At 47.8% G+C, this 22,633-nt stretch overlaps 1 protein-coding gene across 1 annotated transcript; it reads left to right on the forward strand.

Moving 5' to 3' along the window:
* Positions 1–7,794: 7,794 nt before the first annotated feature.
* On the forward strand, positions 7,795–21,112 carry Mfsd13a (major facilitator superfamily domain containing 13A). The gene is given in 10 exon segments (XM_036171470.1): positions 7,795–7,826; positions 12,092–12,334; positions 12,961–13,043; positions 13,530–13,950; positions 13,952–13,983; positions 14,088–14,211; positions 15,784–15,880; positions 18,038–18,209; positions 18,283–18,476; positions 20,310–21,112. Coding segments are annotated over 9 exon segments (1,554 nt in total). The 5' UTR covers positions 7,795–7,826; positions 12,092–12,166; the 3' UTR covers positions 20,573–21,112.
* The last annotated feature ends 1,521 nt before the right edge of the window (positions 21,113–22,633 follow it).

Genomic DNA, 22,633 nt, shown 5'->3' on the forward strand with positions numbered 1-22,633 from the left:
TGCTCCTCTGTACATCTGCTCCACGGTTCACTCAGAGGGACAACACCGTTTCCGGGTTGCTACTGTTCTTCCGTCTCCCACAGCCAATCAGAACACCCGGTGTGGGCTCTGGGAGTTTTCCAATGACTGTCCTTTCTAAGGCACAGGACAATGGACTAAGCAGGCATTAATTGAGCACTTGCTGCATGGTACAGGAGCTTGGAAGGACCGCAGTGGGACTGGCCTGGCCTTGCTCTTAAGGAGCTTGTGGGCTCAAGGGAGATAAGGAAACAGAGGTACTTGAACAGGTAGACAATACCCGACTGAGCCTGGAGATGATGAGCCTGGCCTGGGCACTGACTGAACAGGATTTGATAAAGACTGTGGAAGGGGGTGTAGTAGGTTGATGAGAGAAGTACCGAGATCTGTAGTCAAAACCGATTTTGAACCCTGGCTCCAGCACCTCATAGCTTTGTGACCGTGGGCTGATTATTTAACCTTCAGAGCCTTGGTTGCTCTATAAAGTGTAGATGGGAATAGTAACTGCATTATTCACAACAGTTGATATGGAAGCCAGACATGTCCTAAGTGCCAAGAACCAGCACACAGTCACATCCAGGGATTTAGGGATGGAGGGGACCACATGATTCAACGTGTGGAGGTGGCATTTACAGAAGTTTGGAGAATGACGCATGGGAAAGACTGGGATGTTGCAGGCCATGAGAGGCGTCCATATTGAACACTGCAGTGGTAACAGAGCTGTGTGTGGAGGCACACACCTGTAATTCTAGCACAGGCGAGGCTGAGGCAGGAGGATTGCCACAAGTTTGAGGCCAGCCTGGTCTACCCAAGGAGTTTCAGGTCAGCACAGGATACATAATGAAACCCTACCTCAAATAAACAAACAAAAAGACTTTAGTTATATATTTGTCAGAGGGGTCCCTAACTGATTTTTTTAAAGAAAGCATTATATACATGATATCTCTGTGTGTGTACATGTCTGCATCTAAGGGTATGCACTCATGGGTCACGTGAATGTGTATAAGTCAGGGGACAACCTCAAGTGTTGGTTCTTGCCCTTCCGTTCTTTAAAAAACTTTTATTTTTTAAGACAAGACCTCACCATGTAATGCTGACTAGCCTGGAACTTACTATGTAGACCAGACTGGTCTTAAACTCACAGAGATCTACCTGAATTGTCTACTGAGTGCTGGGATTAAAGGCATATGCCACAGTCTGGAGGTGGGAGCACATGCCTTTAACCCCAGCATTTCGGAGGCAGAGGCAGGCAGATCTATGTGATTTCAAGGCCAGCCTGGGCTACACAGAGAAACCTTGTCTTGGGGTGTGTGTGGGCCTGGCCCCAAGAACATTTTGTTGTTGTTAAGATTTACTTAGCCAAGTGGTCGTGGTGCATGTTTTTAATCCCAGCACTCTGGAGGCAGAGGCAGGTGGAGCTCTGTGAGTTGGTCTACAGAGTGAGTTCCAGGATAGCCATGGCTGTTATGCAGAGAAACCCTGTCGCAAAACTGCCCATCCCCCTAAAAAGGTTTATTCAGTTTTACCTGTATGTGTGTTGCCTGAGTGTATGCATGCATGATCTGCATTCAGGGATCCGTGGAGGTCATAAGGCAGTAGGTCTCCTGGAACTGGAATTACAGATGGTTGTGAGATGCCATGTGGGTGCGGAGAACTGAACATGGGCCCTGTACCGGAACAATAATGCTCCTAGTGAGGCATCCCTCCAGCTCCTCACCTTCCGTTTCACATTGGTTCCATGGATTGAGAGCAGGTCTTGGGCTTGCACAAGTGCATTTATACTCTAAGCCATGTCCCCCAATCCCAGCTGGTTTTTGTTTGTTTGTTTTGTTGTTGTTGTTGTTGTTGTTTTTTAAAGATTTATTTATTATGTATACAGTGTTCTGCATGCACGCCAGAAGAGGGCGCCAGATCTCATTACAGATGGTTGGGAGCCACCATGTGGTTGCTGGGAATTGAACTCAAGACCTCTGGAAGACTAGCCAGTACTCTTAACTGCTGAGCCTTCTCTCCAGCCCCACAGCTGGTTTTTAAAGGTCACAAAACCCGGTGGGAGCTATTGTTTATGGAGAGTCCTATGTCCCAGGCTCTATGCTTGGTGCTTTCTGTTCCTTTTGCATTGAAGCCCCACTTGAGGAGAGTTGGTATTAACTTCCCCACTGGCCCAGGGAGAGGGAGTAACTGGCCCAAAGCCACCAAGTAGGCTGTTCCCAGGCCAGGCCTCCAGCTCTTTGTGCAAGGTGAAATATGGAAGGGAGTGGTGAGTCCAGTTGCAGGTTGCAGGTTACAGGATATGCAGCTTTGTGGGAGCCCATTTTCGGGTTCCTCATGGCTTTACCCCACAGGTCCGCATAGAGGATGATTAGGACCATGGGCCTGAGTGCAGGTGTCTGAGATGGTCTGCTCTTGGCTGTGCTGGGGGAGGAGGTCTTTTGCTCCACCCCTTGGTGTCTCTATAAATACCCTGGGGCAGAGACAGTCGGAGTCCATTAGAAAAGGTTCCAGGCCCTCTCCAGTCTATCTTGCATTTTCTATCTGTTTATCTCCACACTCTAAATCCTTCTATCTATTATTTCCTGCTGCTCACACTCAAGAAAACTCTGGGGAGCTTGGGGTTGGTGGGTAAATGCCCCACACAGTTTATGTACCTAGAACAATGTGGGCTCTGTGCTGGCCGGGGTGGGACCTCTGTTCTCTTGTGAAGTGGGTGGAGGGTGGGAAGACCAGAGGAGGAAGGCTGTTGGAGGAGCGGAATCTAGAGGGAAAACACAGGCTGGAAAGGACTCACCACAGCATCTTCCTCCAGCCTCTCCAGGGCTGCCTCACCTGTGTGGAAAGCTCTGCCTCCACCTGAGGTCTGTGATGGGGCTTCATCTCTGGAGTTCTTTCTGGGTGTTGTTTGCAGCTTCCTCTCTGACTCCCTCCTGTGTCCAAGTTTGTCCCCCACTTCCCTTACTTCAGAAAGCAGCCTGAGCCCTGGGATATTCCACCAGCTCTGACCCAGTCCTCTTTAAGAAAAAGCTGAACTTGGGAGTACAGGCAGACAGGTCTGTGAGTTCCAGGCCATCCTGGTCTAAAGGTCCACTGTCTCGAGGAAGAAACAGCTAGTTTTTTAGCATCTGCCTTGTGCCTAGGGTGGTACTCAGGGTGTCCTGAGTATTAGTTTAATGCTTGCTGTATTCTTGTAAAGACAGCTCTTCTTTCCCCATTTTGCAGATGAGGAGATCAAGGCTCAGTAGTAGTAATGACTAGATTCCACCTGTGGGAGGAAGTAGCGATTTGAACCCTTCCCTTCCAAGGGCAAAGCCCATGCCCTTCCTATCTCACTACCCTCAGAGCTCGTCTAGCCTCACCTCCACATGGGTTAGGGAGCCAACCTGGAGACCTGGACCTCAGCAGGGAGCTTCTCCTTCTCCAGTGACAAAAGCCAGTCATTGAGTAGGCGTGGCCTTTGACAAAGGCTATGAATTTGAATGGAGGACTTCTGAGAGGGGTGAGGTGACTGTCTTGGTCCCTGTGAAGAGACACCATGACCAAGGCCACTCTTGGGACAGAAAGCATTTGAGGTTTCTTACAGTTTCCGAGGGTTAGTCCATGATCATGGCAGGGAGCCATGCAGGTAGGCTGGTGCTAGAGCAGTAGCCGAGAGCTACAGCCTGATCCACAGGCAGAGGGAGAGCCTAGGCCTGGCTTGGGTGTTTGAAGCCTCAAAGCCCACCCCCACTGACACACTTTCTCCAACAAGGCCTCACTTTCTAGTCCTTTTAATCCTTTCAAACGTTCTACTCCCCGGTGGCTAAGCATTCAAGCATATGAGCCATTGCAGGCCATTTTCATTCAAAACCACCACAGTGATGGGGACCTGAGGTGCAGATGGTAATGGAAGTGACATTTGCTTTGTGTTTCCAAAGGTCCTGAAGCCATATGTTCTGGGCTATGTGCGTGTGTGTGTGTGTGTGTGTGTGTGTGTGTGTGTGTGAGAGAGAGAGAGAGAGAGAGAGAGAGAGAGAGAGAGAGAGATCGAGAGCTGGGCAGCAGTGGCACATGTCTTTAATCCTAGTACTTGGGAGGCAGAGGCAGGTGGATCTCTGTGAGTTTGAAGCCACCCTGGGCTACAAAGTGAGTTCCAGGATGGCCAAAGCTACAAAGAGAAACCCTGTCATGAAAAAAAAGTGTGTGTTTCTGTGTATGTGCATATGAGTGTGTGTGTGAGTGTGTGTGTGTGTGTTGAAACAGGATCTCACTATGTAGATCAGGCTGACCCTGAACTCAGAGATCTGCCTGCATCTTTTGAGTCCAAAGAATTGAAGGCATGCACCACCATGCCTGGCCTTTGAGACAGGGTTTCTCTGTGTACCGCTGGCTGTCCTGGATCTCACTCTGTAGACCAGGCTGGCCTCGAACTCAGAGATCTGCCTGCGTCTGCCTCCTAATGCTGGGATTAGGAGTGTGCCACCACCACCTGGAGGTGTGTGCCACCACCACCTGGCTAGCCCATCCAGCCTTCTTTTTTTTTTTTTTTTTTTTTTTTTTTGGTTTTTCAAGACAGGGTTTCTCTGGAGCCTGTCCTGGAACTCACTTTGTAGACCAGGCTGGCCTCAAACTCACAGAGATCCATTTGCCTCTGCCTCCCGAGTGCTGGGATTATAGGCGTGCACCACCACCGCCCGGCTCCAACCTTCTTTTTACCCTTCCTTCCTCTCTTTCTCCCTCCCTTCCTTCCTTCATTTATTTATTCTAGACTAGTCAAGTGCAGAAGTGAGAGATTACTCTTTAAGACAGGGTCTCACTAAATTGCCCAAGCTGGCCTCAATCCCCCTGCCTTAGCTTCCTGAGTGTCTGGGATCACAGTATTGCACCAGAAGTCCCAACGGAGTGTGAGAAGTCGGGCTCCATGCTAGCTCCTAAGAATGGCAGGCATAGACCTGGGTGGTCCTGTCCACAGAAAGAATCAGCAAGGACAAAGGCTTGTCAGAGGAAAGGGAGGCAGGGCTGAGAGAGGCTACATTGTAGACACCTTGCAGGCATGGTAGGGATATGGCAGGTTGGGTCTTAGGGCAAGGACAGACCCTTGGAAGCATTGCTCCTTCTGTTGGACGAGGGCAGAGGGCAAACAGGCTGTGACTGGTCGGGGAGAGTATGTGCAACCTCTGAGCTGTGCAGTCTCAGGAAGAGACCAGAGGCTCTCTGAGAACACCATCAGTGTCATTAGGCTACCATAACAGATGATACTAACTGATGGCTTAAAGCAACTGTGTATTCTCATGGCTGGAGGGCAAAAGTCCACATTCAAGGGCGTAGTGGGGTCATGTTTCTGCTGGAGGCCCTAGGGAAGAGCCCTTCCCTCTCTGTCTAGCTTTTGGAAGTCTACTGGTGATGCTCAGCATTCCTTGGCTTGTGGCTACATTATTGCAGGCTTCGTCCTCACATGACCATCTTTTCTTGATGTCTTAGTTTAGATGACTATTATTACTAGTTTTGGGTTACTTTTTGTTGTTGTTGTATTTTGTTTTTCAAGACTGTTTCTGTAATGAGTCTTTCTCTGTCCCACCAGCCAGCTCCCAAATACATGAATAAAAAGGAAAAGTTTTAACTCTATTATAGTAAAACTATATATGATAAGAACAGTTATCAGGTAAAAATTACATTCACAGCTGGGTGTTGGTGGTGCACGTCTTTAATCCCAGCACTTGGAAGGCAGATCTCTGTGAGTTTAAGGCCAGGTTCGACTACAGAAGCAAGTTCCAGGACAGCCAGGGCTGTTACACAAAGAAACCCTGTCTCAAAAAAGAAAAAAAAATGTCCAGTCCATATGTATTTGGCAAATTTGGAGAAAGTACTGTATTATCTATCCAATCTTAGTGAGTCCAAAGTTTTGTACCTAATTCACTTTCTATCCTAACTTGTACTACCAATACAAAACTGTCTTTTTAGACCTCAAATACATTTTCTCAGATAAACAATCTAAGTGTTTAGGTCTCTCAACCTTATATACTTTATATCTCTTAGGTAAGTTTCTTTTTGGAATTTGGTAACAAGGAAACTGTAACTATAAGCCCATCAGAGACCTGAGAGGGATACAATATAACCCAAGTAAACAGGAAGTGCAGAGCAAACAACTTACAAAACTATAGGAACGATAGAAACAGCAGGCTGCCTGGACAAGGTTCCTCTGCAATGTTGGGGCATCCATCTTCAGCCTACAGGTCTAGACTATCTGACAGACTTCTCTGTGAAGTAGGAATTTTGAAGGACTGTCCCACCTTGTCTTGGCAAAGTTTGACAGTCACTTTCTTTTGTGTCCTGTTTGTCCAATTTGGACAGCGTACTGTCAGCAGCTGAGGCAAGGGCAGTTTGTTGCCCAGTGGCTGATTTTTGCCACAAAGAAAGCAAACTCCATATGGAGGATCTTTGATGCTCATCATCCTTTTTGATGTAGATTGGTGCTGCCAGGAACAGATGCATCTCACTGTCATGAAAAGCCTTATGTTATTTAAACATCTTAAATGTCATATTCTGTAGGTCTCTGAAGTGTTTGAACACCATCTATCTATCTAAACTATATCTCCGATCTTGAAAACATACCTTACGGGCTGGAGAGATGGCTTAGAGGTTAAGAGCACCAACTGATCTTCCAGAGGTCCTGAGTTCAATTCCCAGCACCCACATGGTAGCTCGCAACCATCTGTAATGAGATCTGGAGCCCTCTTCTGTATAAATAAATAAATCTTGAAAAAAAAAAAAACATACCTTACATGACTACAAATTTGATTGTTATGGATAACTACTAACCTCTGTTTCTTAATTATCCTAAATAGTTTATGATAATAGCTTTCAAGGACTAGAGCTTTATATTACATTTGTAAGTTAGCTGCATAGGTACAATACCTTAAACAAGAGTAGAAACATATATACAGTATAACAAAAATAACCTTAAATTTGTATCAGTATACAAAAACACACACCAATGTGAAATATTTGAGACTAGTAGCTGTTCAAAAGTAGACTCAACTATCCACTTTTTTGTTTTTGTTTTTGTTTTTCAAGACAGGGTTCCTCTGTGTAGCTTTGGAGCCTGTCCTGGATTAGCTCTGTAGACCAGGCTAGCCTTGAACTCACAGAGACCCACCTGCCTCTGCCTCCCGAGTGCTGGGATTACAGGCGTGCACCACCCCGACAACTATCCACCTTTTAATCTCATCATTTTTATACTATAACCCCCCCCCTTTGCCCTTCAGAAAGAGATCCCTGAATCTAATCTCCTTGGTTTAGCTTCTTTTTTGACCATTTCCAATAACAACTTGTAACCAACCACCAAATGACCAAAACCACCTACCCCAGCCCTTGGGAATGTGGATATCATCTTATCTAGTCTGCTTCCTGTTGTCTGGGGACAACAGCATCTTTATGGGACCCTGTGAAAATTGGGATAATGGTCAAGTCCTGGGAGAGATAGCTGTATTATTTTTTGTTTAGTCTCTGTTAGATGGGAAAGTGCAGGGCTTATCTGAAGTCCTGGCTGGAGTAGTGGATAATGTTGGACCATCTCAGCTAGCAGCTTTGAAGTTGTTCTGGATTCAGAATTTTGAGGAAAATGCAACAGAGGCATTCTAAGGCTGGATCTCTTGGGCTACTTATCTTTATTGGTGTCTGGTCCTTTTTTATTTTATTTTATTTTTTTTAATAACTCAAACTTTTTTTTTTTTTTTTTTTCAGAGCTGAGGACCAAACCTAGGGCCTTGTGCTTGCTGGGCAAGCACTCTAACACTGAGCTAAATCCCCGACCCTGAAAACACAAACTTTTAAAGGTAACGTATATCTGCATTAACACAAGTATAGAATGTGTACAAGTCAGTTAAAGATGATTTTTTTTGTTTCATGTTTGAGCAGGTAAAAGGCATCTGTTTATGTTTGTTTGGACTATATAACCAAACCTCTATCCATGCCATATGAAAGGATGGCATGTAATAATAAGTCATGAGGACTCTGTAGTCAACAAGATTTATCATGTCTTATCCAGTCTCAGAGCTGTTCCCATAGTAGAGATCAGCACATACATCACCTGTCCTGTAGTCTTCCTTGGTTTCTTTTTTCATGTCTATAGCCAAGATTTTCCAGAGGTCTCCACTAATCAAATTAATTTTGAAGAGAATTGTAACTTTTTGTTTCCTGTAGAAACAAAGGCATAAATTCTCCCCCAATGCAACATATTTTCTAAATTCCACTTTGAAGTTAAGACATTTTAAAAATATATAGGTTGGTTTAATTTAGCGGTTTCCATAACCCAATGTCTCTCAGCATTGTTTTTTGTGCATTAGCATTTAAAAATTTCCCAGTCAATAAAACATATATACCAGACACCTGGGTTTCCCATCTTTACATGGCTTATTTTTTAAAATTTACTTTACTTTCTCTTTAAAGTCTTTTATTATTTTTAAACTATTTTTTTTCTATGACTGTCTATACTCATTTTTAAAAATTTTTTTTTTTTTTTCTGGAGCTGAGGACCGAACCCAGGGTCTTGCGCTTGCTCTACCACTAAGATAAATCCCCAATCCCTATACTCATTTTTTTTACTGCATCTTTTTAAACGTTTTCTCAGTTTGGACCACTTTACTACATCCCTGCAGCATCTGTGACCTGGAAAGAAACCTTAAATGTCCACATCAGTTGTTACACAGCTCTGGCAGCTGGCTCTGCCCTACTGGGTTCCCTGAGAGCCTAGCCTCATGCTCTGCCCAGCTCTGGGAAGCTACCTGTGTCCACCACGATTCGATTCTGGAGGCATTTTTACCTAGCTTGATGGACGCTCAAGTGCTCCGCGGCACAGCAGGGTTTCTTAAAAGAACTACACCTCTGTATGTAGAGCCTACCTGAGAGACTGCTTTCTCAAGCCCTATGTGGATATTCAAGCCTTCATGTTGGATGCCATATGTAATGAGTTTCTCTGTCCTACCTCCAGCTCCCAAATAATGACATGAAGACTTACTATTAACTATGAAAGCTCAGCCTATAGCTTAGGCTTGTTCCTAACTAGCTCTTAAAACTTAAATTAACCCATTTATATTAATCTACACTCTATCTATCACATGGCGTTACCTCTCTTCCATTTCCTCTCTGTGTTGTCTCTCCAGCACCTCCATTCTCTTCCTCTTCTCTCTCCCTGGAAGTCCTGCCTGTATCTCCTGCCTTCCTATTGGCTGTTCAGCATTTTATCACACCAATCGCAGCAAATACATCTTCACACAGTGTACAATAATTTCTCTATGTAACTCTGACTGTCTTGGAGCTAAATCTGTAGACCAGGCTGGCCTTGAACTCACAGAGATCCACCTGGCTCTGCCTCTTGAGTGCTGGGATTACAGGTGTGTGCCACCCCCACCCAGCTAGTTTTGAGTTACTATTGCTGTGACGAAACACCATGACCAAAAGCAAGTTGAGGAGGAAAGAGTTTATTTGGCTTAAGCGTCCATTACCATAGTCCATCACTGAAGGAAGTCAGAACAGGAACTCAGAGTGAGAAGCTGGAGAAGAACTGATACAGAGGTCGTGGAGGGGTGCTGCTTACTGGCTTGCTCCCCATGGCTTGCTCAGCGTGCTTTCTTATAGAACTTAGGACCACCAGCCTAGGGGTGGCACCATCCACAATGGGTTGGACCTTCCTCCACTATTTACAAAAATGCCCTACAGGTTTGCCTACAGCCAGATCTTAAGAAGGCATTTTCTCAGTGAGGTTCCCTCCTTTCAGTTAACTCTGGCTTGTGTCAAGTTGACATAAAACTAGCCAGCACACTTGATATTCAATTTTCATTTTAATATGGACTAACGGCACAGATTCAGTATGATTCCATCTTAATTTGGTTTCAAATGCACTGATGTTGCATCCAAGTAGGGTCATATTTGTAGGTTCTCATCCCCTACCTCCTTGCCTGGGATAGAACCCAGGGCCTTGTAGATGCTAGACTAGTGCTCTACCACTGAGCTACACCCCTAGCTTCCATACACTCTCAGTTTTTGTTCTTAAGTCTCTGTGCCCAGTGCCAGCATTGCCCATGTGTGGCCCTTTTTGGAGAGAATCAAGCTTGCCCTTTAGTTATAGCCCTGGAATGTGTCCAGCTGTTGGCTGTTTATAAATGTTGCTGCTGTGCATACCTCTACACATAATCCCTTGGGGTTAGTTCCTTGAGGTGGCATTTCTGGAATCAATGTATAAGTACATCTTGTTCTTTTTTTTTTCTTTCTTTTGAGACCAGTTTTCACTATGTAACTTGACTGGCCTGGAACTCATCCAGATTGGACTGCCTCTGCTTTCTAAGTGCTGGGATCAAAGGCATGCACCACCACAGTCAGCCATGTCTTGTTCTTTTGAGATAGGGTCTCACTATGTAGCCCTGACTGTCCTGGAACTCACTCTGTAGCCCAGGCTGGCCTCAAATTCACAGAGATCTATCTGCCTATCTGCCTCCCGAGTGCTGGGATTAAAGGCATGCGCCAGCAGGCCTGTTCTCACATTTTTTGAGACAATGTTTCTCTGTTTAGCCTTGGCTATCCTGGAACTCGCTCTGCAGATCAGGCTGGCCTTGAACTCGTAGAGATCTGCCTGCCTTTGCCTCCCGAGTGGTGCTGTACTCCCAATTAAAGGCATATGCCACCACCACTGGGCTCAGTTTATTTATTTGTATTTTATGTACATAGGTGTTTTGTCCACATGTATGTCTGTGTGATGGTTCAGATCCTCTGGAACAGGAGTCATAGACAGTTGTGAGCTGCATGTGGGTGCTGGGAATTGAACCCCAGTCCTCTGGAAGAGCAGCCAGCACTCTTAACCCCTGAGCCATCTCTCCAGCCCCACATTCTGTTTTTATAGAGCAGATTTCTCGCTGGCTTTCCCATTTTCTCCAGTGGTGTACAGAAATCTGATTTTAGAGGTCAATTATGAAGGCAATGTGGCACATCCCTTTAATCCCAGCACTTAGGAGGCAGAGGCAGGCCAGCCTGGTCTACAGAGTGAGTTCCGGGGCAACCAGAACTACACACAATGTGTTCCTGCTGTACAAACCAAAAACAAAAGAAAGGCTTTGTTGTCAGATAAAAATCCGAATTCAGGGTTGGGGATTTAGCTCAGTGGTAGAGCACTTGCCTGGCAAGCACAAGGCCCTGGGTTCAATCCTCAGCTCTAAAACAAACAAACAAACAAACAAAAAACAAACAAACAAAAAACCCCGAATTCAAGAAAGGGGAAAATTTATAGGATTTGATGAGAAAAGGGAATAAAGTCTGGATTCAAATCTATTGCTCTTTTGCTATCTGACATTGGCTAAGTTCCTCAGCATTTTTTAATTTGGGGTTGTTCTGTAAGACCATAATAGTGTTTCTTGGAATTTTGTAAAGATAACGATCCTACCAATATGTTCCTATTGAACACACTGCCCCCTCTCTCAGTAGGGTTTCATCGTGTAACCAAGGCTGGCCTGAACTATGTAGCCAGGCTGACCTAGTGGTCTTCCTGTCTCAGCCTTCCTAGTGCTGGGTAGGAGGCGTGCGCCATCATGCCCGGTGTGTAGAGCATTTTCTATGGGCGTTTTAATCCACTGTTCTTTCATATAATGATTCCCTGTGACCTGGACTGATGCTGTTAGCATACTGCCTAAGCCCGCCATGCTCATGTCTAGACAGTGAAGGCTGTACCGTGGGCTGAGCAGCCAGCCCTGTAATGTGAGCTGGCCCTGTACTTGGATGCCCGCCTTCCCTTCTCATAGGCCATCTCAGTTTCCTGGAGTAACTCCAGAGTGGTGGCTTCTAGCTTAGATTGTTTCTGCCCTACTTCACTGGTAATTCCCCAGCTTTGTTTTACATGCAAATTCCCTCCCAAAGGAAACGAGTTTAAGAAAATAAAACATTTTTTTTTCAGTGTCAGGGATTAAACCCAGGCACTGGACTAGAAGACAGCCACTGAGCTACAGACCCCAGCCTGGAATGAGTTATTTTATCTTAAAAGTTAAAGGACTCAGAGAGCTAGCTTGAGAGAGAGACAGCACCGATCCTTGTTGTTAACTGGCTTCTTCTTCCCCAGAGACAAGAATGGTCAGACTGCCATCGTCCGTGAGCCCTCCTTGGTGCTCCTGGGGCTGAGGCTTGGCCAGCAGCCATGGGGCTAGCCTGGCCCCAAGCCTGGCTGTTGGGCCTGCCCACAGCCGTGGTGTATGGCTCCTTGGCCCTCTTCACCTCCATCCTGCATAACGTGTTCCTGCTGTACTATGTGGACACCTTTGTCTCGGTGTATAAGATCAACAAAGTGTCCTTCTGGATTGGAGAGGTAGGCCAAGCATGGGGCAGCCAGTGGCCATGGGAGACTAAGGCATCAGGTGTCCAGGCAGACAGAAGGAGCTGGGTTCTGTCCCAGTGGTAGGTGCTTTGCAGGCAGGCTGTGTTGTTTAGCAAGACTCAGCCAGAAAAGCTGGCAGAGTCTTAAGGTGTCTCTTCAGGAGAACTCTTGTAGCACCCCTGGCCACTGCCTTAGGTGTTCACTGCTGTACATTCGTATATAATGTAGGTTATCTAGCTTTAATCTGCTGGATACACTAACAGCTGCCCTGGGTCACTGGGTTTGAAGTGTGGACCGGCCAGGAGAGGGGCTTTGAACAAAAAGCCTGCCTGCTGGAAGCAGCCACCTTCTCTAGGGAAAGACTAGAGTTGGGGAGCCCTGTGTAGTACAGCTTCCCATCTCTCTTTTCTTCTTCTTTTAATGATTTATTTATTTTATGTGCATTGATATTTTGCTTGCATGTGTGTCTGTTGGTGTCGGATCCCCGGGAGGTAGAGTTATAGGCAGTTGTAAACTACCATGTGGGTGTTGGGATTTTGAACCCAGGTCCTCTGCAAGAGCAGCCAGTGCTCTTAGCCGCTGAGCCATCTCTCCAGACCCCCTCTCTTTTCTTGCAGACTGTGTTCCTCCTCTGGAACAGCTTCAATGACCCCCTCTTCGGCTGGCTCAGTGACCGCCAGTTCCTCAGCTCCCAGCCCCGGTGCGTGTCTTTGGGAAGGTATCACATTGCCTGTTTCCATCCTGATGCTCCCCAAGCTGGAGGACCACTGCTCAAATTTGGGGTGGGAAAAGGAAGGGACGCCAGTTGTGGTAGGAGCATGGCTCAGCCAGGAGGAGGGGTTGACCCTAGTGGGGCATGGGTGGCTACTCATGGCTCTGTGCCACACATTTACCCTGCCGTTTCCAATGGCTCCCTGACCCTTCCCTGTCAAATTTGGCTCATTACTCTTCCTGACCCTGAGAATCTTTATCCCGCAGCCCTTTGGTCATCAGCCCTGACAGGCAATGGGCTGAGGAGAGGGTGGATGACTGTAAGCCATGCTTCTTAAGTCTCAAGTAAGGGGCTGGAGACTTGGGGTGTACCTTGCTGTGAATTCCTCCATCCCATTTCCTGGGCCCCACTAGGGGAACTAGGGCCTGCTCAGGCCAAAAGGTTCCTTCCTAACACCTTCTTTCTCCCCGACAGGTCAGGAGCTGGGCTCTCCTCCAGAGATGTGGTGCTGACACGGGTCCGGGCTCTGAGCTGGCATGGGCCATTGCTGGCACTGTCCTTCCTGGCATTCTGGGTGCCCTGGGCCCCGGCTGGCTTGCAGTTCCTACTATGCCTGTGCCTTTATGATGGCTTCCTGACCCTCGTGGACCTCCACCATCATGCCTTGCTGGCTGACCTGGCTCTCTCAGCCCATGACCGTACCCACCTCAACTTTTACTGCTCCCTGTTCAGCGCGGCTGGGTCTTTGTCCGTCTTTGCCTCCTACGCCTTTTGGAACAAGGAGGACTTCTCCTCCTTCCGCGCCTTCTGTGTGGTACTAGCTGCTGGCTCTGGCCTGGGCTTTCTGGGGGCCACACAACTGTTGAGGCAGCGGATTGAGGCCAGCAGGAGGGACAGGGGGTTGCTCAGCCCTGGTCATGAATGGCGGGTGAGTGACTAGCCTTGGCTCCCTAGGGTCAGATCTGCTTTTAACACTCAGTCCTCTGGCCCACTCTGGTCTAACCCTTGCTGTCTCCTCCCCTCTGCCCACAGCACGTGTAAAGAGGAGCTGCTGGTGGGTGGGGAGGAAGCAGGCGGCATCACCTTGGGCCAGTACCTCCGGCAACTGGCACGCCATCAAAACTTCCTGTGGTTTGTGGGCATGGACCTGGTACAGGTATGGGGGGTCTCCCCTCACCGCTCCATCCTGAGGGCTGATGGTAGGAAGGCTGGGACCTTAGGAGACCTAGGTTCTAGCACCTTCTGTGTTCCCTACTACCTTGTGCCATTGCCCCCATCCCCACAGTGCTGAGAGTTGTTGAGCCCAGGGCCTTGTAAATTGTTAGGTATGACTCTACTCCTGCCTCTCACTGTGTGATCTTAGGCAGGTCTCAGCCTCTCTCCGAGCCCAGTCCTGTCTTCATCCATAATGTGAAGACTGAGAGATTCTCTCTGTGTCGTGTTGTGCCCCCTCTGACACCAGAGATGGAAATTTCTGCCCTGCCCCATCCTGTCCCACAGCCATTCAGTCCTAAATAAACACCAGAGGCTTATATTAATTACAAACTGTTTGGCCTGTGGCTCAGCTCTTACCACGTAATTCAACCCATTTCTATTAATCTATATATTGCCATGTGGCTTCCTGGCATTACCTGTGTCCCTTACACCTTGCTCCCCAGGCAGCCCTCAGAGTCTCCTCTGACTCCACCTTCTTCGCCTTGTCTCTCTGCTCAGATTCCCCGCCTAGCTCTATTCTGTCTTGCCATAGGCCATAGCAGCTTCTTTATTAGCCAATGGTGGCAACACATATTCACAGCGTACAGAAAGACCATCCCACCGCATCCCCCCCCACTTTTTTTTTTTGGTTTTTCTTTTTTTTTTTTTTTTTAAGATTTTATTTATTTATTATGTATACAGTGAGTGTTCAGCTTGCAGGCCAGAAGAGAGCACCAGATTTGTAGATGGTTATGAGCCACCATGTGGTTGCTGGGAATTGAACTCTGGACCTTTGGAAGAGCAGCCAGTGCTCTTAACCTCTGAGCCATTTCTTAGTCTTTTTAAAATTTAATTATTATTTTATGTGTTTTGGCTACATATCTGTGCACAAGTGTGTGCCGGGTACCCAGAGAGGCCAGAAGAAGATTTGTCAGGTCCCCCAGAACTGGAGTTAAGGCTGTAAGCTACCATGTGGGTGCTGGGAATTGAACTCAGGACCTCTGGAAGAGCAGCCTTAACCACTGAGCCATCTCTCCAGCCCCTGTAGCAATCTTTTTTAAAACATCAAATGCCCCATTTAAAACATAGGTAGTATACAAGTTACCCAAAATTATGTTTATATTTATATATATATAAATGTTTTTTTTCCGAGACAGGGTTTCTCTGCGCAGTTTTGGTGTCTGTCCTGGATCTCTCGCTCTGTAGACCAGGCTGGCCTCGAACTCACAGAGATTTGCCTGCCTCTGCCTCCCCAGTACTAGAATTAAAGGCGTGTGCCACCACCACCTGGCTTGTTTAAATACATTTTAAAATTAATTCATTGTTTTTGTCACGAAAACTTAAAAATTGTTCTAGTTGCTATTTTACTGTGCCTTCAAACTTTTAGTAAAATTAAGTAGGCCACAAGGAATGTCTCTTAGGTTTGTTCTGGTATGTCCCACGTTGGGTGGCATGGGGAGAGGTCCAGGGCTGCTGGCCCCCGCTGGCCCCCAGCGGCCCGTGGCCCATGAACCCCCACCATTCTGTCCTGTAGGTATTTCACTGCCACTTCAACAGTAACTTCTTCCCCCTCTTCCTGGAGCACTTGCTGTCTGACCACATCTCGCTCTCCACAGGCTCCTTCCTGCTGGGTAAGTGCTACCTCAGGCCAGCAGCTTGCATATCCTGCCCCCAGTTCCATTTTCCTTGGGTGGAGGTCTAGTGGTCCTCACCTCAGTCCCCATGGTGATGGTGACACTCGCAGGCAATGTGATGCAGCCAGCAGCCAGTGTGCCATTTGCTGAGTGGACTTGGGTGTGCTGTTGAGTCTTTCTGAGATACTGTCATTTTGTTTGTGTGTTTCTCTGTGTAGCCCTGGCTGCCCTGGATCTCGCTCTGTAGACCAGGCTGGCCTCGAACTCACAGAGATCTGCCTGCCTCTGCCTCCCAGAATGCTGGGATTAAAGGCGTGCGCCACCCCTGCCTGGCCTTTTCTTTCTTCCCCACCCCCACTCTTACTTGTAAAGGAGGGTAACAATAGTACAGCGGCCCCTCCCTATACTGGTGTGCTCCATATCCATGGATCTGCCAATCATAGATGGAAAGTATTAGAACAAAAGTATGTCTCCATTAAACATGGGTAGTCCTCTTTATTTCCACATGTTCATTATTTACTGTTGGCGTGGTGAGAGTGTGGGTGCATGCCTGCCATGGGGCACATCTGGAGGTCAGAGGACAACTCTCAGGAATTGCTTCTCTCCTTGCACCATGTGGGACCCAGGGATCAAACTCAGGCTGTCAGGCTTGGTGGCAAGCCCATTACCTGCTGAGCCATCTCACTGACGCTGCAGCCTTTTTCTGTTCTTCCTGTCATTGTCTCTTGAATGATGCAGTGTAACAGCTATTTGCATAGTATTTACATGGTACTGAATATTATAAATAATCAATGGCACTTATGCCAGGCTTGATGGCACACACCTATAATCTCAGCACTGTGGAAACTAAGGATTGATGAGACTTTGTAACCATCTTGGGTCTCAAAAACAATAAACAGTAACAATAAAACAAAATTAAAAAAAAAAAAAACAACTCAGCAAACAAAAAATGTTTTAAAGGAAGAAAAAAGAGATAATTTAAAATCTATGAGAGGGGTTGGGGGTGTGGCCTTGTTGGTAGAACCATAGAAACAAGGCATGGTGATACAAGTCCATAATCAATGTACTCAGAAGGTACAGTTAGGAGGATCAGAAGTTCAAGGTCAGCCTAAGCTACACAGCAAGATAGATGCTACCCTGGGCTACATGAGACCCTGTGTCAAAATAATTAAAATTAAAATAAAAAGAGGTTGAACAAGACAGTGCAGGCCTTTAATCCCAGCACTCAGGAAGGAGAGGCAGGCTGATTTCTGTGAGTTTGAGGCCAGTGTGGTCTACATTATGAGTTTCAGACCATCCAGGGCCACATAGTGAGATCCTATCTCCAAACAAAAGCAAATAAAATAAAACAAAATAGGTTGGCTGTAATGGCCCACACCTTTAATCCTAGCACTCAAGAGACAGAGACAGATGGATCTCTGTGAGTTTGAGGCCAGCCTGGTCTACAGAGTGAGTTCCAAAACAGCCAGGGCTACACATGGAGAGACCCTGTCTAAAAAACCAATAAATAAAGTAAAAATACAAAATAAAGCTGGGTGTGGTGGTTAGGACTGTAACCAACACTCAGGAGATAAGGGCAGGAGAATCAAGAGTTCAAGACCATCTCGAGCTGCATGACACTAAATACAAAAACTAAAACAAAATAGAAGTATTTGAGAGTATGTTAAGTACTATGCAGATACGATGCCATTTTTAAAAAGGTCTGGAAAATCCATAGATTTTGCTGTGCATGAAGGTACTGGAGTCAACCCCCATAAATACCAAGGAACTACAATATCTACCTTGAAGGGCTTGTGAAAATTAAGGTGTGAAAAGCAGGCTGGAGAGATGGCTCAGCAGTTAAGAGCCCTGGCTGCTCTCCCAGAGGACCCAGGTTTGATTCCCATTTACCCAAAAGGTGTCTCACAACTGCCTGTAACTCCAGTTCCAAGGAATCCAATGCCAATTTTGCCTCTGCACAGATATACATGCAGTCAAAACATGTATACACATAAAGTAAAAATTAAGCTGTGATAATCAAGTGTGAAAAGTGCAAGTCATTGTTGGTATATAATTGGTGCAAACTGAGATTCTGGTTATTACAACATCAGTTGCCAACTGCTGCTGAGGCTGTGGCATTGCTCCTGAAGAAGCGGGGCCCTCTTCCCTCCCCAGGCATCTCCTATGTTGCGCCTCATCTCAACAACCTCTACTTCCTGCCCCTGTGCCGGCGCTGGGGTGTCTATGCCGTGGTGCGGGGGCTCTTCCTGCTCAAGCTGAGCCTTAGCCTCCTCATGCTGTTGGCTGGCCCAGACCGCCCCGGCCTGCTTTGCTTCTTCATTGCCAGGTATGCCCCGCCCACCCTGCCCCCACACCTCTGTGCCCATCCCCTTCACTCTCGCTCCTCTCTCCGCGGGCAGCAACCGTGTCTTCACCGAGGGCACCTGTAAGCTGCTGACCCTGGTGGTCACTGACCTGGTGGATGAGGACCTGGTGCTGAACCACCGGACCCAGGCAGCCTCGGCGCTTCTCTTCGGTATGGTGGCCCTGGTGACCAAACCCGGCCAGACCTTTGCCCCACTGCTGGGCACCTGGCTTCTCTGCTTCTACACAGGTGAGGCTCCTTGTCCTTCCCTCCATGGGTATAGCGAGGGAGGCAGAGGGCTGTACCTAGGCCTGCACTGCCTTGGGATGATAACCCTTGGTGGCCCACCTCTCCATTTTTTTCTAAGTTCATTGATTCATTCAACAAATCAAGCATAGACCTCTGTATAGGTTGGTCCTGTGTGTAAGGGAGGTGCCAATGGTAAGACAGGCAAAATCTTAGCTGTCTAAATGAGCAGGGGGGTTAAGTCTTTAATCCCAGCACTTGGGAGGCAGAGGCAGTTGGGTCTCTTAAAGTTCGAGGCTAGCCTGGTCTACAGAATGAGTTCCGGAACAGCCTGAGCTACACAGAGAAACCCTGTCTTGAAAAAAAGATTCTAGACAGTGAGAGGGGCGGAGAGGGTGGCATATGGAGTGGGTTTTCAGTGCCTAAGGAAGTGGAAGAGTTATAGGCGGGGAGTGTCATCACCTGATTTACAGTCCACTGTCACTGCCCTGAAGAGTACGGACAGACGGAGTGGTCAGTAGCATGGAGATGTGAAGGAGACTGGCAGAGGCTATGGAACTGAGGCAACACATAAGGACAGGTGTGGACAGACAACTGAGGACTGACAGGTGCTTGAGCTATGGCCGGTCACTCATGAGAAGGGAAGAATGTGAGAAATGGCTTTGGGGCAGATATTAAGAGATACAGTTCGAGGCCAGCCTGGTCTGCATAGTGAGTTCAAGGTCAGCCAGGGCTACCCAGAGAAATCTGTCTCAAAAAGCAAAGCAAACAAACAGGAAAAGAGCTATGGTAGGAGCCGAGCAAGATGGTACACCTGTAATTGCAGCATTCAAGACACAGAAGCAGGGGATGGGGAGTTCAAGGTTACCTTCAGCGCCGTACTGACTCTGAGAACAACCTAGGGTGCATGAGACTGTCTCAGGACATAGCTCAGCTGGACAGCACTTGCCTAGGATGCATGAAGCCCAAGTTTGACCCCTGGAGCCACATAAACTAGCTGTGGTGATGTACACCTGTAACCTGGGCACTCAGAAGTAGAGGCAGGGGGATCAGAAGCTCAATGTCATCCTTGACTACATAATGAGTTTAGGGCTAGCTTGGGCTAGATGCCCTGACAAGAGGAGGAGGAGGAGGAGAAAGAGGAGGAGGAGGAGAAAGAGGAGGAGGAAGCTGGGCATGGTGGTATTTGCCTTTAATCCCAGCACTTCAGAGGCAGAGGCAAGAAGTGAATTCTGTGAATTCAAGGCCAATTTGGTCTACATAGCAAGTTCTAGAACAACCAGGATTACTTAGAAACAGTTTCAAAAAAAATTAAAAATAAAATATAGATAAATAGTTAGGAATTGTGGCATATACCTACAATCCCAGCTACTTGTTAAGGTTAAGGCAGGAAACTGCAAGATTGAGGCCAGCCAATAGTGAGACTGTTTAAAAAAATTTTAAGCTGCAGTTTAGGACACTTACACTGTTTGAGATGCCATTCTGCAGACTTTGGAGGGGCAGCAGGGTTGACCACACTCCCTCTGTGTGCCTGTAGACTTTGGGGGGGCAGCGGGGCTGACCACACTCCCTCTGTGTGCCTGTGGGACTTTGGGGGGCAGCGGGGCTGACCACGTTCCCTCTGTGTGCCTTGTAGACTTTGGGGGGGCAGCGGGGCTGACCACGCTCCCTCTGTGTGCCTGTGGACTTTGGGGGGACAGCGGGGCTGACCACGCTCCCTCTGTGTGCCTGTGGACTTTGGGGGGCAGCGGGGCTGACCACGCTCCCTCTGTGTACCTGTGGGACTTTGGGGGACAGCGGGACTGACCACGCTCCCTCTGTGTGCTCTTGTCCTAGGTCATGACCTTTTTCAGCAGCCCCCAATGACTTCTGTGGGGAGTGTTCAGCCATGGCCAGAGCCCCCAGCCCCAGCCCCGGCGCAGGCTCCAACACTCCGCCAGGGCTGCTTCTACCTGCTGGTGCTGGTGCCCATCACCTGTGCACTGCTACAGCTTTTCGCCTGGTCCCAGTTCACGCTGCATGGGAGACGCCTACGTATGGTCAAGGCCCAGCGCCAGAACCTGGCCCAGATCCATACGCTGGACATTAAGATGGTGTGAGAGGTGTGGCAAAGCCGCTCTGCTGAGGGCATTGCCCTGGTCCCAGCAGGAGCCTCTCTTGCCGGCCAGCATCCTGCGTCTTCACCTTCTCTGGGTGTGGCCCAGAGAACAGATGGTGTGGGGATGCTCCTGGGCCAGAACCAGGAGCATCACTGAGGTCTGCCCTTCTTCTGTCTGACTCAGCTTGGGCAAGGGCTGAGCCATATGTGCTCAGGGACTGTGACTCCTGTGTGGCAAGCAGGAAGGAGCACCAGAAAGGGTAGGGCTGAATGTGGTACCCAAGGAGCTGCTGGGGTCCTGGAGCAGGGGCTTGCCACTTGGTAGGTATAGGGACTTCTGATACTGTGACTCCTTTTGCCCATTCAGGTGAAGCTGACTGAAAGTACCACTTGCCCCTCATCCTAGTGGTTTCTCTCAGAGGCCTCTCTGCTTCAGCTTGAAGTGGCATGTCTGTGCTGTAGGCTCCCCCAAAGCCCAGCAGGCCTCTAAACTCTAAAGAGGCCTGTCTCATTGAAGTGCAAGTAAAGCCAGTCATGCCTACTTCTCTGGGCTGTGTGGGGAGCAGGCAGACAGGGCTGGTGGGGGCTGGGAAGCAGGAAAAGTCCCCCAAGAGCATCTTCCTAGCAATACTAGGACAAAAACAATGCTAATTCCATCTAGACCTGGCGGTTTGTGCCTATAATCCCAGTATTTGGAAGGCTGAGGCAGGATAGCCTCAGGTTCAAAGCTAGTCTAAAAACAAAACAAAAAACCCACCACCACTACTGAATCAGTCCAGCAGAGCGCTGGGTGACCAGACCCGGGGCCAGTTCCCTCTGTGCACCTCCCACACGCCATTGCTGGACAGTCATCATCAAAAGGAGCCTCTGCTAGGCCAGGGGCTCTCTGCCCAGAAATCATGGGAGGAGCTTCCCAAACACAAGTGCCTGAGTTTTTGCCCAGATTCTGACTGAATGGGTCTGGAACAGCAGTGTGAGCCTCTCTGTGATGAAAACCTCTGGGGGTGATTTTCCCTCACTGTTGGACAGTCGCATACTGTTTAGCAGCACCCTTGGCCTCTCCCTACCAGATGTCAACAGCATCCCCACTGTCCAGTTCTGATCACTGAACAAGTCTTCAGATATCACTAGATGTGTCCTGTGGCAGATTGACCAAAGGGAACCTTCTGTTCTAGGCAGTGGTTCTGAGGGTCTACACAGGGGATCGAACTGTAGGCACATGGCCCAGTCAGTAAATAGTTGCTTTCTGAGGTATTTACTTATTTATATTTTTGTGGTTCTGACAGTCTTTCTGATATGGATCATAAAGCACCCATACTTTATAGTTACTAGGGCGAGTAAACATTTGTTAGGTATCTGGCAATTCCCTTTTAGATACAGGTTTAAATTATCTGATTTTGGTTTTTTGAGGTTTTTCAGTATAGCCCTGGCTGGCCTCGAACTCACAGAGTTCCGCCTGCCCCTGCCTCCTGAGTGCTGGGATTAAAGGCATGTGCCACCACCGCCCGCTTGGCTCACATTCAATTTTTTAAGAGGAAATCCTTATTATGTTTGCTTGTGTGAATATGGGTGTGCGTGTGGGGGTCAGAGCTCAGTGTGCTGCATGGAGTCCGCTCGATGTGGGGCTTGGAATCAAATACAGGTAGAGAGAATGTCTGTAAGCGCCCTTTATCTACAGACATCTCAATGGTCAGGCTCTTCATCTTGAAACATTCCTAAAGGGTTTGTGTGTGGGTGAAGCATTGAGAGTTGAAGGCTTCGTGCTCACCAGGAAGTGCTCTCCTACTGAACTGTAGGCCCAGCTCTAGTCTGAAACCGTCTCACTGAGTTGTGGAGGCTGGCTCTGAACCCACTCTTTAAACAGAGGATTCTAAACTTGTGATTCTCCTGCCCCAATTTCCTGAGTAGCTAGCATTACAGGCCTGGTCAAGGTGTCTTATACACATGAGTTTTAAAGAATTCTGATTTCAGGGATGACAAGATGTTCATCATTTGAAGTCAGGCTTTACCCATGGATTTGAGTGTACACAGCAATTAGATCCTCGGTTCTCTTTCCAGCACC

This window comes from Onychomys torridus, chromosome 1, assembly GCF_903995425.1.
Source record: "Onychomys torridus chromosome 1, mOncTor1.1, whole genome shotgun sequence".
In the NCBI taxonomy this organism is placed as follows: Eukaryota; Metazoa; Chordata; class Mammalia; order Rodentia; family Cricetidae; genus Onychomys; species Onychomys torridus.